The sequence below is a fragment of the Dipodomys merriami genome, unplaced genomic scaffold (genome assembly GCF_024711535.1).
Source record: "Dipodomys merriami isolate MVZ:Mamm:240054 unplaced genomic scaffold, mDipMer1.0.p SCAF_21, whole genome shotgun sequence".
NCBI classification, from domain to species: domain Eukaryota; kingdom Metazoa; phylum Chordata; class Mammalia; order Rodentia; family Heteromyidae; genus Dipodomys; species Dipodomys merriami.
The window spans coordinates 7,573,300-7,591,164 of NW_027203493.1; the positions used below are offsets into that span (position 1 = coordinate 7,573,300).

At 39.0% G+C, this 17,865-nt stretch overlaps 1 protein-coding gene across 4 annotated transcripts in view; it reads left to right on the forward strand.

Annotated features, from left to right (window-relative positions):
- Positions 1 to 17,865, forward strand: part of Ckap5 (cytoskeleton associated protein 5) — a 91,674-nt gene that overhangs the window by 16,315 nt on the left and 57,494 nt on the right. For 3 of the 4 annotated variants that reach the window (XM_070032429.1, XM_070032430.1, XM_070032432.1), the window contains exons 2-9: positions 3,097 to 3,190; positions 5,344 to 5,537; positions 7,790 to 7,996; positions 9,276 to 9,447; positions 10,166 to 10,298; positions 11,142 to 11,242; positions 14,203 to 14,316; positions 16,559 to 16,663. In XM_070032429.1, coding sequence (XP_069888530.1) covers positions 3,134 to 3,190; positions 5,344 to 5,537; positions 7,790 to 7,996; positions 9,276 to 9,447; positions 10,166 to 10,298; positions 11,142 to 11,242; positions 14,203 to 14,316; positions 16,559 to 16,663 — 1,083 coding nt within the window. In that variant the 5' untranslated portion in view covers positions 3,097 to 3,133. Of the gene's footprint in view, positions 1 to 1,822; positions 1,932 to 3,096; positions 3,191 to 5,343; positions 5,538 to 7,789; positions 7,997 to 9,275; positions 9,448 to 10,165; positions 10,299 to 11,141; positions 11,243 to 14,202; positions 14,317 to 16,558; positions 16,664 to 17,865 lie in introns of those variants that run through there. The other variant, XM_070032431.1, reaches the window with a different exon arrangement.

Genomic DNA, 17,865 nt, shown 5'->3' on the forward strand with positions numbered 1-17,865 from the left:
ATAACACTAACCTTCAGATCTCAGCCTCCTGAGGAGCTGGATTATAGGAATGAGCTACTGGTGTCTGTCCAATTTTGTTAGCCTTTCTTTTTTTCTCTTTTTCTTTTTTTAAAATTAGTTAATATGTATGTATGAGATGGACTCTTTCTGTAGTTTTTATTTGTATTTTCTTTATGGATAAGAATAATGAGTTTTTTTCATGTATCTTGGCCATTTGCATTTTTCTTCATGAACTACCTGTTCAGTTCATTGGTCCATTTATTAATTGGGTCGCCCGCTCTCTTACTGTTTAATTTTTTTGATCTTTTTATATATTCTGGATATTAACCCTTTATCTGTTGAGTAGCTTGGAAAGATTTCCCATTTTGTGGATTGTATCTTTGTTCTGGTAATTTTGTTTCTTTTGCTATGTAAAAAATTTAATTTGACGGGGCTGGGAAAGTGGCTCAGTGGTAGAGCACTTGCTTTGCATGCTCAAGGCCCTGGGTTCGATTCCTCAGCACCACATAAGCAAAAAGAAAAAAGCCGGAAGTGGCGCTGTGGCTCAAGTGGTAGAGCGCTAGCCTTAAGCTGAAGAGCTGAGGGATAGCACCCAAGCCCAGAGTTCAGGCCCCATGAATGGCCAAAAAAAAAAAAAAAAAAATTTAATTTGGTACAGTTCTACTTGTCCTTTTGTTTGTTTCTTTGTTTTCTGGGCTATAGAGTCATAATTCAGGAAATAATTGCCCATACGTTCTTATGTTTCCCCTATATTTTCCTATAATAGTTTAAAAGTTTCAGATCAGCCAAGCATCAGTGGCTCAAGCCTATAATCCTAGCTACTCAGATGCTGAGATCTGAGAATCGTGATTTGAAGCCAGCCTACATAGCAAAGTCCATGAGACTCTTCAGTTAACCACACAAAACTAGAAATGGAGCTGTGGCTTAAGTGGTAGAGCACTAGCCTTGAACACCAAAGCTCAAGGACAGTACCCATGCCCTGAGTTTAAGGCCCAGGACCAGCACCAAAAAAGAAAAGAAAAAAAGAATGCAGATCTTACATTAAAGCCTTTTATCTAGTTAGAGTTGAGTTTTCTATAAAGTGAGAGAGAGGAGTCTAGTTTCCATCTCCTGCATGTAAATAACTAGGTTTCTCAGGACTGTTGAAAAAGGCTGTCCTTTTTTCTGTTGTATGTGATTTGATTTGTTTTCTGTTGTATTTATTTGTCAGAAACAAAATGGCTGTAACTGTGTGGTTTTATTTCTAGTTTTTCTATTCCATTCTCATTGGTCTTCATGTATGTCTTTTTACCAATAGCATGCTGGTTTTGCTATCATGGCTCTGTTAAATAATTTGAAGTCCAGAATTATGATCACCTCTAGCATAACTTTTTCTACTCAGTATTACTTTTTTTTTTTTTTGGTTGGTCGTGGGGCTTGAACTCTGGGTGTAGGCACTGTCCCTGAGCTCTTCAGCTCAAGGCAAGCATTCTACCACTTGAGCCACAACACTGGTTTTCTAGTAGTTAATTGGAGATAAGAGTCTCATGGACTTTCCTGCCTGCGCTGGCTTTGAATCCTCAGATCTCAGCCTCCCGAGTAGCTAGGATTACAGGTGTGAGCCACTGGCACCTGGATCAGTAGTACTTTCGCTATTCAGGGTTATGTATGAATTTTAGGATTTATTTTTCTTTTCTGCAAAGAATCTATTTTTTGGGGGGGGTCCGGTCATGGGGCCTGAACTCTGGGCCTGGGCGCTGCCCCTCAGCTCTTCAGCTCAAGGAAAGAACTCTTTAACACTTGAGTAACAGCGTCACTTCCGGTTTTTTTCTTTTTGCTTATGTGGTGCTGAGGAATCGAACCCAGGGCCTCATGCATGCAAAGCAAGCACTCCACCACTGAGCCACCTTCCCAGCCCCTCTGCAAAGAATCGTAAAAAAAAAAAAATTGAGGTAGGTGGTGGAGGCTTATAATTCTATGAGGTGATGGAGGCCTATAATTCTAGCTACTCAGGAGGCTGAAATCAGGATTTTGATTCAAAACCAGCCTGAGCAGATAAATCTGACAATTATCGTTAGTTAACCAGCAAAAAAAAAAAAAAAGGCAGGGAGAATGGGTGGGCTGAAGAGGTAGAGTGCTGGTCTTAAGCACAAACATGAGGCCCTGAGTTTAAGCCCTAGTATTGGCCCCCAGTAACTAACACAGATATACAAACACATGCATACCAGATATTGTATGTTTTTACTTATATGTGATCATTATACCTAAAAGACATACTTATCATGAGTAGTAGCATACATACATATCTATTTAAATACAGAGTTAGATAAATATAAAACTTAACTATATAAACATAAAATATAAATAAATTTAAAACATAAGTCTAACTAAAAGACTACTTAGAAGGAAAAGAGGAAGGGGAAAGGGAAAAAGAGAGTAAATAATTTTGAAATACATTGTAGCTGCATATGAAGTTGGTTTTTTTGGGGGGTGGGGGTCGGTGATGGGGCCTGAACTCTGGGCACTGTCCCTCAGCTCTTCAGCTCAAGGCTAACACTCTGGAACTTGAGCCACAATGCTACTTCTGGCTTTTTCTGCTTATGTGGTGCTGAGGGATTGAACCCAGGGCCTCATGCATGCAAGGCAAGCACTCTACCACTGAGCCACCTTCCCAGCCCTGCAGCTACATATGAAAACTGTTGATCAGTAAGGTATTGGGAAAGAGAAACAGGCTTCTTGGGAGAGTACTAGCAGAAAGAGGTTGGGCTAATAGGGAGAATGAATGAGGAATAATATAGTATGTTCAAAGTAAATGGATGAAAGTAGAACAGTCAAACATGTTGAAATTGTTTTATGAAGGGACTAAGTGATACAAGGGATGAGACTGATTGAAATATATTGTATACAAGAGTAGAAATGTAACAATGAAAATCCCCTCTGTATTCCTAATGTACGCTAATAAATACTATCCTTAATGGAATTAAATAGGTATCCAACAAGACAATGGGCTTTTTTATTCTTATTGATAAAAGAATCTTAGAAAAGTCTTTTTTTTTCCTTCTTAAAAGACTACTTGATTGCTAGAGTTACTAGGTGTACCTTCTTTTATCTGACCAGGAACTACTATTAAGTCCAAGGAAAAACTAGAAGCACAATGGGAGATGACAACGAATGGTTGAAACTGCCAGTGGATCAGAAATGTGAGCACAAGGTAAGACTTTTCTACAGTTTAAATTTCAGTATCATTGGTTTTCTTTCTCAGCAATTACACTATTGCCTTAAGATATGTTCTTTACATTGTGATTAGAAAAACACTAATACCTTCTTAAGTACTGTTACTTTGTCATTAAAAATTAGATCAATGTAAACAGTTTTGTGACTCTAGAAAAATCCAAAGAAGGGGCTGGGAAGGTGGCTCAGTGGTAGAGCACTTGCCTTGCATGCATGAGGCCCTGGGTTCGATTCCTCAGCACCACATAAGCAAAAAGAAAAAAAGCTGGAAGTGGCGCTGTGGCCCAAGGGCTAGCCTTGAGCTGAAGAGCTGAGGGACAGCGCCCAGGCCCAGAGTTCAGGCCCCACGACTGGACCCAAAAAAAAAAAAAAAAAAAATCCAAAGAAATAATATGAAGTAAAGCACTTTATAACTTTAAGAAGTGACTTCCTAAGTAATTTTATCATCAGTAATAACCACCCTTGGGCATTTACCCATAGCAATTCAAGTCAGGATAGAAAAGACACTTGCACACCCATGTTCATTGCTATACTACTCATATAGCTCAGTTATGGAAATAGTTCAGCTACCTTACAATGGATGAGTGGATCAAGAAAATGTGAGTGTGTGTGTGAGTGTGTGTGTGAATTTTACTCATCCATTTGGAAGAATAATAATATGTAATTTACAGGGGAACTAAATTGACCTGGAAAAAAATTATGTTAAGTGAAGTCAGGCTCAGATGTAGAAGTTCTAAGTTATAAGCATAGGAAACATACAGGGTTATATACATATATACACAAACAAATTGACTATGATATACTGAGGGGAAAATTCCAGTGGTATAACTACTTTGAACAACTAATTTATAGCTTAACAAAATGAATACCAGGAAGCTGAAACATGTTTTATCAAGTTATGGGAAAATCAAGGAAAGAGGATGGCAGATGAATGGAGAGCAAGGGTTGGGCAAATGCAGTCATAATCAGCATACATACATGAAAATAGAACCAGGTTATTTGAGGGTATGGTTTGGTTTCAGAGAGATGGAGAGGATGATGGATGGGTTGACATTAATTAAGATGCATTGTACTCATAAATTGACATATTCAATATATCAATTGTTTATTAAAGGTAATAATAATTAATTAAAAAAATTTATCTGGAGCTGGTGCTTCAAGCCTAAAACTCTAGCTACTTGGGCGGTAGAGAATAGCAGTTCAAGGCCATTCTCAGCATATCTCTCATCTTTCTCTTAATAGGTTTTCACTGAGTAGTTCAGATTAGCCTCAGAATCACTGTGTAACCTAGACTGGCTTCAAACTCATTATCCTACTGCCTCAGTTTCCTAAGTGCTGGAAGCTTTGTCATCTACCCAGCTTCATCAGTGAAGTTTCTTGTTTATTTTTGTTGTTGTTTTGTGTGCTGGTATTGGGGCTTGAACTCAGGGCCTGGGCACTGTCCCTTAGCTTTTTCACTTAAGGCCAGCATAATACTATTTGAGCCACAGTTCTATTTCCTCCTGGCCATCAGTATAATTTCTCCTGTTTGAATGTCATCTCTCTCTCTCTCTCTCTCTCTCTCTCTCTCTCTCTCTCTCTCTCTCTCTCTGTGTATGTGTGTGTGTTAGTATAATACCTGAAAACAAAGTAAATAAAATATAGTTATAATGTATAGCCACTCAGAATTTTAGATAACCTTAGTAAAGCATTCATTAGAAGCTTATGTACTAATTTTTTGAAAGCTGTCAATTTATTTAACTCTTTTTAATGGGTTTGTCTGCAGACATTGGATTCATTATTCAAATTACCTAGTGTTGGAATGTATTCTTTTTGTTGTTGTTGTTGTTTTTGTTTGTTTGTTTTTTTTTGGGGTCCGGTCATGGGGCCTGAACTCTGGGCCTGGGTGCTGTCCCTCAGCTCTTCAGCTCAAGGCTAGCGCTCTACCACTTGAGCCACAGCACCACTTCCGGCTTTTTTCTTTTTGCTTATGTGGTGCTGAGGAATCGAACCCAGGGCCTCATGCATGCAAGGCAAGCGCTCTACCACTGAGCCACGTTCCCAGCCCGGAATGTATTCTTTTTTTATCTCCTCTCCTCCAGAATATTAATACAAAATATAGTTAAGCTTTGTTTCAAATACTTTTCTTTTTAGTTGTGGAAAGCAAGACTAAGTGGATATGAAGATGCCCTGAAGATCTTCCAGAAAATAAAGGATGAAAAGAGCCCAGAATGGTCCAAATTTTTAGGATTGATTAAAAAATTTGTTACAGATTCCAATGCAGTGGTTCAATTAAAAGGACTAGAAGCTGCACTTGTTTATGTTGAAAATGCTCATGTAGCAGGAAAGTAAGTAGTTTTCTTACTGTTCTGGTTTAAAAAAAAAAACCAAAATCTTGACTGGTACTAAGAAATTAATTTATGTATGTTTATAGATCGTTAGTTATGAGCAGTTTTAGAATATACTAATTTTCATCACACACTGGTAGCTCACACCTGTAATCCTAGCTACTCAGAAGGCTGAGATATAAACATTGTGGTTTGAAACCAGCCCCAGCAGAAAAATCTGTGAGACTTTGTTGTTGTTGTTGGTCATGGGGCTTGAACTCTGGGCCTGGGCACTATCCCTGAGCTGAAGGCTAGTGCTCTACCACTTTGAGCCCCAGTGCCACTTCCAGTTTTCTGGGGTTTTATTGGAGTTCACAGGCTATCTGAAAAAAAAAAAAAGATGTATTTACTTCAAAGATTATGCCAGTAAGGACCCATCAGCTGCACTGGACATTGATCAAAATGAACTAAGCAACTCAATGGCAGCGATGGGAGAGAGGGAACAAGTGGGAAAGAGGGAACAGCTGATGCTATGTAAAACAAAAGAAATGTACATATTAGCCAATGTGGAAGAAATAACTATTGCAAAGCTCATAGAACTCATAAATGTTATAGACCATGATAGACAATTTGCCCCATGAAAGTTAGAATGTGTTTTTGACTTTAACTAGGCATCACTATCCCACATACTGTGAAATTTGGGAAATTATGTAACACTTAATCACAATAAAGAATTTGAAAAAAAAAAAAAAAAGATTATGCCAGTAAGGATAATTTGACCATCTAGTTAACATTACTGCAGTGAAACCATTGTTTGTTTTTAGTTCCTTTTTCTTGTGATATCAAAAACTTTTTAATTTAATATATAGTACATGTAATCTCAACCTTTCAGTTCTTCTAGCTCTTAAGAATATAGGTTTTATTTGATTTAGAGGAGACTCATAAGGAATGAAGATACTATAAAGTTTTCTAAGGAGTTTCTTATTCACGGTACATGTTTTATCAATTTAAATGAGGATTTTTTTTGTCCTAAATAGAACTATTTAAAATTACTTTTTTTAAAAAAACAAGCATTCTAGTGGCGCTGTAGCTCAAGTGGTAGAGCGCTCGCCTTGAGCTGAAGAGCTGAGGGACAACGCCCAGGCCCAGAGTTCAAGCCCCACGACCGACAAAATAAATAAATAAATAAAAATAAAAAACAAGCATTCTATAATCCCATTTTTATAAAATATATATCCAGGGCTGGGAATGTGGCTTAGTGCTTGCCTAGCATGCATGAAGCCCTAGGTTCAATTCTTCAGTACCGCATAAACAGAGCTGGAAGTGGTGCTATGGCTCAAGTGTCAGAGTGCTAGCCTGGAGCAAAAGAAGCTCAGGGACTGTCTAGGCCCTGAGTTCAATCCCCAGGACTGGGAGGACACACACACACGCAGGCACGCGCGCACGCACGCATGCGCACACACACACACATACAAGAATGGATATCAAAAAGTTGAAATACTATTTTTACTATCACATTTGATTTCTAAGTATATGAGTTTCCACTTTTTAAAAGTTTTCTTTGGATGGTAGTATTTTAAGGAATTTTTTTATTGTAAAGATACTGTACAGAGGGTTACAGTTACATGAGCAAGGTAATGAGTCTATTTCCTGTCAAACATTGTTATCCCCTCCTTTGTTTTTCCCCTACCATCCCTTTCCTCCTCACCTTCCCAATTCCTAAGGAATTTTTTATTTATTTGAATTTTCTGCACTTATAAACTGAAACTACATCTAGCACATCGTGCCTTAAGTTTTTATGGATTGGGTAAGTTTTTTTTTTTTTTTTTTTTTGTCGGTCATGGGGCTTGAACTCCAGGCCTGGGCGCTGTCCCTCAGCTCTTCAGCTCAAGGCGAGCGCTCTACCACTTGAGCTACAGCGCCACTTCCGGTTTTCTGGTGGTTTATTGGAGATAGGAGTCTCAAGGTCTCTCCTGCCCGGGCTGGCTTTGAACCGCGATCCTCAGATCTCAGCCTCCTGAGTAGCTAGGATTACAGGCGTGAGCCACCAGCGCCCGGCTAAGTTTTTTTTTTTTTAACATTTATTTATATTGGTATTAGTGATTGAACATAGGGCCTTTACCATTTGAGTTACATCCCTAGCTCAAACATAAATTTAAAAATTGGGAACTAATTTGTTTCTAAGCAAGGGGATATACCCTTTCAAAACCTTTTTCCTACTATTTCTACTAAAATGTGTCTTTTGTTTGTGATGGTGATTGTTTATGTTGCAGAACCACAGGAGAAGTTGTGTCAGGTGTTGTAAGTAAAGTGTTCAATCAACCTAAAGCTAAAGCCAAGGAACTGGGCATAGAGATCTGTCTTATGTACATAGAAATTGAGAAGGGAGAGGCTGTGCAAGAAGAACTTCTAAAAGGCCTGGACAATAAGAACCCCAAGATCATAGTGGCCTGTATAGAGACACTGAGGAAAGCCTTAAGGTAAATTCTTTGTGCTTTAGTTCTGTTACAGAGTATCAGTTGAGTTTCTGGTTTAAATGGATATAGAAACTGCTAAACTTGACTTGGCATGCTATAACAACCAGGGAAAAAAGTAAGAGTTCCTCAAATGTGGCACTTGGCATTGTGTAATTTTTAGCCTTCAATGCACATTGCCAGGATTTGTGGTTTAATTATAGGAATATTAATATATATGTGTATCACTTTGAACTAATTTCTACGTGTGTGTGTGTGTGTATTTTTTTTTTTTTGTCGGTCGTGGGGCTTGAACTCTGGGCCTGGGCGCTGTCCTTCAGCTCTTCAGCTCAAGGCGAGCGCTCTACCACTTGAGCTACAGCGCCACTTCCGGTTTTCTGATGGTTTATTGGAGATAGGAGTCTCACAGTCTCTCCTGCCCGGGCTGGCTTTGAACCGCGATCCTCAGATCTCAGCCTCCTGAGTAGCTAGGATTACAGGCGTGAGCCACCAGCGCCCGGCTGTGTGTGTATTTTTTTAATTAATTTTTTTTGTTGGTAATGGAGTTTGAACTCTGGGCCGGGGCACTGTACCTCAGCTCCTCAGCTCAAGGCTAGTACTCTATCACTTTGAGCCACAGCGCCACTTCCGGTTTTCTGGTGGTTTATTGGAGATAAGAGTCTCAGGAATGCTGGGCACTGGTGGCTCATGCCTGTAATCCTAGCTACTCAGGAGGCTGAGGTCTGAGGATCGCTATTCATAGCCAGCCCGGGCAGGAAAGTCTGTGAGACTCTTATCTCCAATAAACCACTAGAAAACGGAAGTGGCGCTGTGGATCAAGTGGTAGAACCCTCACCTTGAGTTGAAGAGCTGAGGGAAGTGCCCAGGCCCAGAGTCCAAGCCCCACGACCGACACAAAAAAAAAAAAAAAGAGTCTCAAGACTTTCCTGCCTGAGCTGGCTTTAAACCTCGATCCTCAGATCTCAGCCTCCTGAGTAGCTAGGATTACAGGCGTGAGCCACCGGCACCTGGCTAATTTCTATATATTTTTGTTTTTATTGCCCCTTTATATATTTGAATTCTTCCTTATCTGTTTACTTACAAAGTTAGTTTTTAGATGTTAGTATTATTTTGGGTCTTAGACATAAATATTGCTGGAAGAATGATGTAAATAGTTCATGAAAATATAGTCATGATTATAAATTCCTTTTGGTGCCTTAAACTCATACTATGTAACTATTAATATGATGTTGACTTAATATGATATTGCATGTTGACTTTTTTCCCCTCAACTTTTTATTTCTAGTGAATTTGGTTCTAAGATTATTTTACTTAAGCCAATTATCAAAGTATTGCCAAAACTCTTTGAGTCTCGTGAGAAAGCTGTTCGAGATGAAGCCAAACTAATTGCTGTGGAGATTTATAGATGGATTCGGGATGCTTTGAGACCACCATTACAAAATATAAATTCTGTGCAGGTGAGGCACAAACTTCTCCAGCTGTCTTTACATAAAGTAAATATGAAGAGATAATTTCCTGTCCTTGTTGATATTCCCTTCTTATACATATTTTTTATTCTTAATTTGAAAGTCAGTTGATTTTTCCTACCTTTCTGTGTTGTTGTTTTGCCTTTCAAATATGCCTTCAGCGATTTTAGTATGGTAGTAATCTTTTCTAGTATTAAAAGTAATCTAATTAATCTTTTTTAAAGGGTGAGGTACTAGGGAATTGGAGTCCTAGGAAGTAAACCCAGTCTTGATTATGATAAGCACTAATCACTGATCTAAATCCCTTTCTTCTAGAAACACAGTCTACCTTCTTGTTAAAAGTATTTTTAGTAATTTTTTTGGTTATGCAAATATATGAATTCATGAAATGACAGTGTCCTAAAAAGTGGACTTTATTCTTCTTCCTTAGTGCTTAGATATACATCTTCAGTGTAGTAACTAATGTAAATCAGTTTGACTTGTGCTACAAAATATATACAATTTAAAATTATTTTTTTCTTGTTTGCCTGGTTAGAGCTACATACATGAGTTCTAATATATGAATGAATGAATATAAATATTAAGTATATTCCCTAATGGTGCTTTGTAAATAAGTTCTTTTAGCCTATATTAGTTATGGGGAGGGAGATTTCATTATTACCTTTCAATGTATGTGTAAATAAGTTAAAATATTTTGTGATATTTTCAGTTGAAAGAGCTGGAAGAAGAATGGGTCAAACTGCCAACAGTTGCTCCTAAACCCAGTCGGTTTCTGCGTTCCCAGCAAGAACTAGAAGCTAAATTGGAACAGCCACAGTCTGCTGGTGGTGATGCTGAGGGGGGTAAGCCAATTTTTTTTTTTTCCTGAAATTTTTTGCCAGTCTTGGGGCTTGAACTCAAGGCCTGGGCACTGTTCCTGAGCTTCTTTTGCTCAAGACTAGTACTCTACCACTTGAGCCACAGTGCCACTTCTGGATTTTTCTGTTTATGTGGTACTAGGAATCAAAACCAGGGCTTCATGCATGGTAGGCAAGCACTCTACCACTAAGCCACATTCCCAGCCCACTAGGCATATTTTAAAGGAATATTTTTGTTAAAATTTATGTTGAATGTGGCAAGAATGACACTAATACTTTCTTTGTTAAGATTTCATCAGAGAGCTGGACCCTACTGGCTTACACCTATAGTCCTAACTACTCAGGAGTCTGAGATCTGAGGATCACAGTTCAAAGCCAGCCCAGGCAAGAAAGTCCATGAGGCTCATCTCCAATTTAAAAAAAAAAAAAAAAGCCTTCATAAGTCTCTTGAGTTCAAGCCACAGGACTGGCAAAAAAAAGATTTCATTAGAGATGTACAGGAAAGTCCATGAGACTCTTATGTCCAATAAACTACTCAGAAAAAAGCTGGAAGTAGTGCTGTGGTTCAAGTGGTAGAGTGCTACCTTTGAGTACAGAGAGGTTCAGGGACAGAGTTCAGGCCCTGAGTTCAAGCCCCAGGACACACACACACACACGCACGCACTCTCTCTCTCTCTCTCTCTCTCTCTCTCTCTCTCTCTCTCTCTCTCTCTCTCTCTCTCTCTCTCCCCTCTCTCCCCTCCCCCCCCCCCCCCCCAGGACTGATAACTGACAAAGAAAAAACCATTCCATCCTTTTAACATCTATTTTGTTTTTTTCTCCTGGAAGGTGGTGATGATGGTGATGAAGTGCCACAGATAGATGCTTATGAGCTTTTGGAAGCAGTAGAAGTCCTTTCCAAACTTCCCAAAGACTTTTATGACAAAATTGTAAGTAGTAGCTAAAATTCCTTCATTTTAAATAATAACTTAGATAAGAGAATACTATTTCTGATATTATTCCCATACTCTGACCCCATATCTCTCCCTTAAGAGAGTTACTTCCTCTGTACTTTCATATTACTTTGTATATGCAATTATTATGGCACTTTTTCTTTTATATATTTTGTCAAAACCAGAATTTTATTATTCTTGACTTTTTGCTTTTTTTGGATTTATCTTTAAATAACTCTCCAGTTTAGCTAGCCAGGCATTGTGGCTCATGTTTGTGATCCTAGCTGTTTGAGAGTCTATGATTATGGTTCAGGCTTAGTCTGGGCACCATCAAAGGTTTTCAAGCTCAGTGAAATAAAGCTGGGCTTGGTGGCACATGTCAGTCCTCCCAGTTGTATGAAAGGTGTAAAATAGGACAATCAAAATCATGCAGTCTGGCTGGTCAAGAGAAGTGAAACCCTGCCTATAATTAGTTAAAGGAAACGAGACTGGGGTCATGGAGCCAGCCTAGCAAGCATAAGGCCACAAGTTCAACCTTCAGTTACCATCGCCCTTGTCATTACTTGTTCATCCCCCTTGTCATTACTCGAGCCCAGAATTTCTTAGCATTTTTTGTCAGATAACTTCTGTTTTGATGGGCTACTCTGTTTATTGCAGGATGTTTACCGGTTGTGACAATCAAAATTTTCTCTAAGCATCCTTCTTTTTCCCTCCTCTTCCCCTTTCTCCTCCCATCATCTTTTGTCTTTTAAACATTTTTTTTTATTAGCTTACATTAGTTACACAGAGGTTTTCCTCCCATCATCTTAAGCATCATTTTCTTAGGAGAGATTCTACTTGGCTGCTTAAATTATGTTCATTCAGCAAGGCATGATAGCAACATCTGTAATCCCAGCATATAGGAAACTGAGGTAGGAGAATTGCAATTTTGAGGGAAACCTGGATTAGCTACATAGCAAGACAATCTCAACACAAAAGTTGCAGCTGGGCAACAGTGACTCACACCTATAATCTTAGCTACTTAGGAAACTGAGATCTGAAGATTAGGTTAGAAGCCAGCCTGAGCAGGAAATTCCATGAGATACTACCTCCAATTAGCCATCAAAACTTCTATATTGGAGGTGAGACTAAAGTGATAGAGTACTAGCTACATACAAAAAAGATAAGCAAGAGCAGATGGACCTGAGTTCAAGCCTCAATACCAACACAAATAAAATAAAATTTGCTAGGTATAGTGATACATGCCTGTAATCCCAGTACTTGGGAGTTGGGAGCAGAAGGACTGTGAGTTTAGGTTACAAAGTGAATCCCAGGGGCTGGGAAGGTGGCTCAGTGGTAGAGTGCTTGCCTTGCATGCATGAGGCTCTGGGTTCGATTCCTCAGCACCACATAAACAAAAAGAAAAAAGCCGGAAGTGGCACTGTGGCTCAAGTGGTAGAGTGCTAGCCTTGAGCTGAAGAGCTGAGGGACAGCGCCCAGGCCCAGAGTTCAGGCCCCACGACCGGACCCAAAAAAAAAAAAAAAAAAAAAAACCAACAAAAACAAAAAAAAATAAAGTACAACTGTCAGCCAGGCATTCCAGAACTTGGGAGTTGGAGCCAGGAGGATTATTGAAGTCAGCCTAGGCTATAGAGACACCCTATCTTAAAAACAGCTGGGCACTGTTGGTCTAAACCTCTCTTTAATCTTACTTGGGAAGTTCATGCCTGTAATCCTAGTTCCTTAAAATGGACAGACTCATTTTGAGGCTGGTCCAGGCAGAAAAGTTCATCATGAGACTCCTTCTCAACCAGTAGCTGGTCATAATGACACACACCACTCATCCTAGCTACATTGGACTCTCAAATCATGCTTTCAAGCCAGCCAGGCAAAACAATCTATGACACTATTTCAATGAGTGGAGCATGGTAGCACACACGCCATACCAGGATTGGAAGCCTGAAATAGGTGAATTGCATCCCAGATATGTGCCTGAGCAGGAAGTGAGACCTTGTCACAAAAGAGTCAAAAAAGGCTAGAAAGGTGCTAGTATGCTTATCCTAGCAACCATAAGCCTTCAGTTCAAATCCTACTAATAAAAATAAAAGCCCTCTCCCCAATGTTTTTGCTGTAATCTTTTTGAGGTTAGGCATTTTTCATCTTTCTGTGGCAAATAAAAGCTAGTTGGGTCCTTGTACTCTACTAAAATAGACGTGTAGATAGATGAGTTTGAACACAGGGCCTTTTGTACTTGAGTCACATGACCTAGCCCTTTTTTGAAAGAGGGTCTAGGCTTTATGCTCAGGCCAGCCTGAATTTCAATATTCCTATTTTCTTTTCCACATCACTGGGATGACAAGCATGTATCATCTCCCATCATTGTGTTTTCCCCATAGACAGGCAAACACCATCACAAGATGGAATCTCAAGAACTTTTCCCCCCAGGCTGGTCTCAAAACATGATTCTTCAATCTCTGACAAGTAGGTAGGATTACAATAGAGCCACCAGGTACAGTTACAGTTTTGTTTATTTTCTGGTAGTACTGGAGTTTGAACTCAGGGCCTCATTCTTGCTAGGCAGGCACTCCACCGCTTGAACCACATCTCTAGCCCTACAGTTTTAATTTTAAATTAACTTTAGAAAAAGTTTCTGAAACAAAGCTGGGTACCAGTGGCTCATGCCTGTAATCCTATCTACTCAGGAGGCTGAGATCTGAGGATCACGGTTCAAAACCAGCCTGGGCAGGAAAGTCCATGAGACTCATCTCCATTAAACCACTAGAAAACCAGAAGTGGCGCTGTAGCTCAAGCTGTAGAGCGCTAGCCTTGAGCTGAAGAGCTGAGGGACAACACTCAGGCCCACAGTTCAAGTCCCACAACTGACCAAAAAAAGTTTCTGAAACAAAAAAGTTATGTCTTTGAATAAGTAGAGTATAAGAAATAATTCTTTTAGTCTTCTCTTTTATTTTCTATTATAGGAGGCAAAAAAATGGCAAGAGAGAAAAGAAGCCCTGGAGGCTGTAGAAGTACTAGTGAAAAACCCAAAACTAGAAGCAGGAGATTATGCAGATTTAGTAAAAGCATTAAAAAAGGTAAGTGGGAGGTGTTTCAGTTTTTATATAGAGGCAACAACACTGATCTTGATTTTTTTTCTTCAGTAATTTAGTGATCTTATCATAAACACAATACCATGTCTAATGGTGTTTGAATTAAAGGTAATATTTTTAAAGAACTTTAAAATTTGTTTCCCAGTCTTTATATATTATTTTTTTGCCTTTCATACGTTGTTTGCTATTTTCTGAATACCTCTTGCTGACCTAGAACTAAATATTACAGTTTTATAATTCCATAAGATGAACTATTGAAATAAGCTATCCTAATCTATAGTTATTGAAATAAGCTATTCTAATCTGTTGTTATATGAAGGTTTTTTTTTTGTTAGATGACAAAGAATACCATACTGTATTATATCATCATGTTATGCAAACCATAGGGATATATGATGAATTTATATATCTATATATACATACACACATATACATATTTTTAAAAATCATAATATATAAAGGATTTTGAGACTTTTTCCAGAAGAATTAGATATTTGGTATTATGTTGAATATTCCTAAACTATTCTTAGTAAATGAAATGTATTTGTCAATAAAAACAATTGAAAATAAAGCATTCTGGTTTGGGGACTAAGAGGCTAGATAAAATTGGAAGTAGAGGCCATCTAGTGAGAAAAGAATTTTTTAAAAAACAAGTGGAAATGCAAGTAAAGTAATTACTTTTTGCTTTGTTTTTGTTTTTGTTTTTGTTTTTGTTCCTGCCCTGGGGCTTAAACTCAGGACCTAGGTGCTGTCCCAGAGCTTTTTTTGCTCAAGCCTTGTGCTCTACCACTTGAGTCATAGCTCCACTCTGGTTTGTTGTGGTTAATTAGAAATAAGAGTCCTACAGACTTTTCTACCTAGCTAGCTTTGAACTGTGATCCTCAAATCTCAGCCCTCTAAGTAGCAGGTATTATGAATGTGAACTACTGGTGCACAGCTAGTAAAGCAGCTTTTTAGCACCAACTCACTTGGTAATTTGCCATCGTAATAATATAACCAGGAGGGGCTGGGAAGGTGGCTCAGTGGTAGAGTGCTTGCCTTGGGTTTGATTCCTCAGCACCACATAAGCAAAAAGAAAACAGCCGGAAGTGGTGCTGTGGCTCAAGTGGTAGCGCGCTAGCCTTGAGCTGAAGAGCTGAGGGACAGCGCCCAGGCCCAGAGTTCAGGCCCCATGACCGGACACTCCCCCCAAAAAAAATATATAACCAGGAAGGAACCCAATCTTACCGAATTGACACTGATGCATCCATGAGTTTAGATAAGTGCTGGGCTCTTTGGGTCATACAAGGTCAGTAGTACAAACATGGAGGAAAATCTGCTTAGAGCCTCCAAGTACAAACTTAATGATGATTATGTGAGTAAAATGGTAGCTGCAGGGCTAGGAACTCCCTTAGAGAGAAGAATGACTGCATTGGCGTTTGCAATTTAGAATCCCTATGGACTTCCAGAAGATGACTAAGGTAGTTTTTACTATATAAATATTACAGAGCTTCTGCCCAGTAGTGTCTTTCAGAGGTAAACTCTAGGTTTTCCTGACCCAAAGCAGTTAGTAGCCCTTCAGCTTTTCTGCCATTATCAGTGTTACCCTCCTGCATTTGTATCCTATACCATTACTGGAAAGTCAGTAATTTGAAATTGTGGGTTTATATGTGTGGGGTTTTTTTTTGTTTGGTTGGTTGGGTTTTTTGTGTGTATTGTTTTGTGTTTTTTTTTTTTTTTGGATCCGGTCATGGAGCCTGAACTCTGGGCCTGGGCGCTGTCCCTCAACTCTTCAGCTCAAGGCTAGCACTCTACCACTTGAGCCACAGTGCCACTTCCGGCTTTTTTCTTTTTGCTTATGTGGTGCTGAAGAATAGAACCCAGGGCCTCTGGCATGCAAGGCATGTGCTCTACCACTGAGCCACCTTCCCAGCCCCATTGTTTGTGTTTGTTTTTGTAAAACTTTAAGACACAGTAAACATAATGAAGGGAGAAACAGGAGAATGGTGAGTTCGAGGTCAGCATAGGCTACACAGTGACACTATTGTCCCCATACAACAGAAAAAGTTTATAATAGTTTCCTAAATTCACTATTATCAAAAAAGAATAAAAGTTTTCCTCTTTTGTAAGAAATAAAATTGGCCATCTATTAACATAGTAGCTTTCAGAGATCTTTTGAATACATTTTAATACTCTTTGACAAAATTGTGTGGCTTTTTTTTTTCTTTTCTCCTTTCTTTTCTTCTAGGTTGTTGGGAAGGACACTAATGTCATGTTGGTAGCTTTGGCAGCAAAATGCCTTACTGGCCTGGCAGTTGGGCTAAGGAAGAAATTTGGACAATACGCAGGACATGTAAGTAACAGTCTTTGCCATTAAAAATGGCAAACTAGTTTGCTTTATGCTTTAAAACAACTTTCTAATGTAAATCTTTTTATGTTAGTGTAAATTTCTCACTGCTTTATTAATATGCAGCCTAGCTACTCGTAAATACTAGATTTGAAGCTATAAAAACTTCGTATATAGAGTATCAGGCACTTTAAAATATGTAATTGAGTTGATTTATATGCTTAGTATTTACTTACAAAGATCTTGCTTCATTTTGGTGACTATACATACATAGTAAGTAAAGTTCATAATAACCAACGGATTAGATAGCTGATGAGTAGAACACGTGTTAAGCATGTATAACACCTTGGGTTTTAGCCTCAGAACCTCCCCTGTGAAAAATACAAAACAGTTTCTAGTAACCAGTACCATAACAAAAATGTGTATATGAAAACACTAAAACTCATAAGTGTGGGGGGGAACAGGAGATGGGAGGGCAGGGATGGTAAGGGGAAACAAAGGAGACGGCAATAATGCTTGATAAGAAATGTACTCATTACCTTGTTCATGTAATTGTAACCCCTCTGTACAGTATTTTCACAATAAAAATAACTTAATAAAAAAACTCTTTTTTGGGGGGGTCCGGTTGTGGGGACTGAACTCTGGGCCTGGGCGCTGTCCCTCAGCTCTTCAGCTGAAGGCTAGTGCTCTACCACTTGAGCCCAGCACCACTTCCGGCTTTTTTCTTTTTGCTTATGTGGTGCTGAGGAATCGAACCCAGGGCCTCAGGCATGCAAGGCAAGCGCTCTACCACTGAGCTACCTTCCCAGCCCAATAAAAAAACTCTTAAGGGAGGTTAATGTAGAAAATGTTTTATAGTGTTAACCTTCTTAAAAATTATATACTTGAAATATTTGTGTATAATACACTTGATAATCTCTGTTTATTTGAAGAATATCTAATGACAATTTCTGAATATACAACTTTTTTGTTGGTAGTGGCATTTTTGTTGTTGTTTTACGAATACTAGTGCTTGAACTTAGGAATTGGGTATTGTACCTTAGCTTTTTTGCTTAAAGCTGGTTCTCTATCACTTGTGCCATAACTGCACTTCTAGCTTTTTGGTGGTTAGTTGGAGATAAGAATCTCAAAGAGGGGGGGAGGGGGGTACAATTGGGTGGGGGGAGGGGGGAGGCTGGGAAGGGAGGTGAAGGGTAAACAAAGGAGGA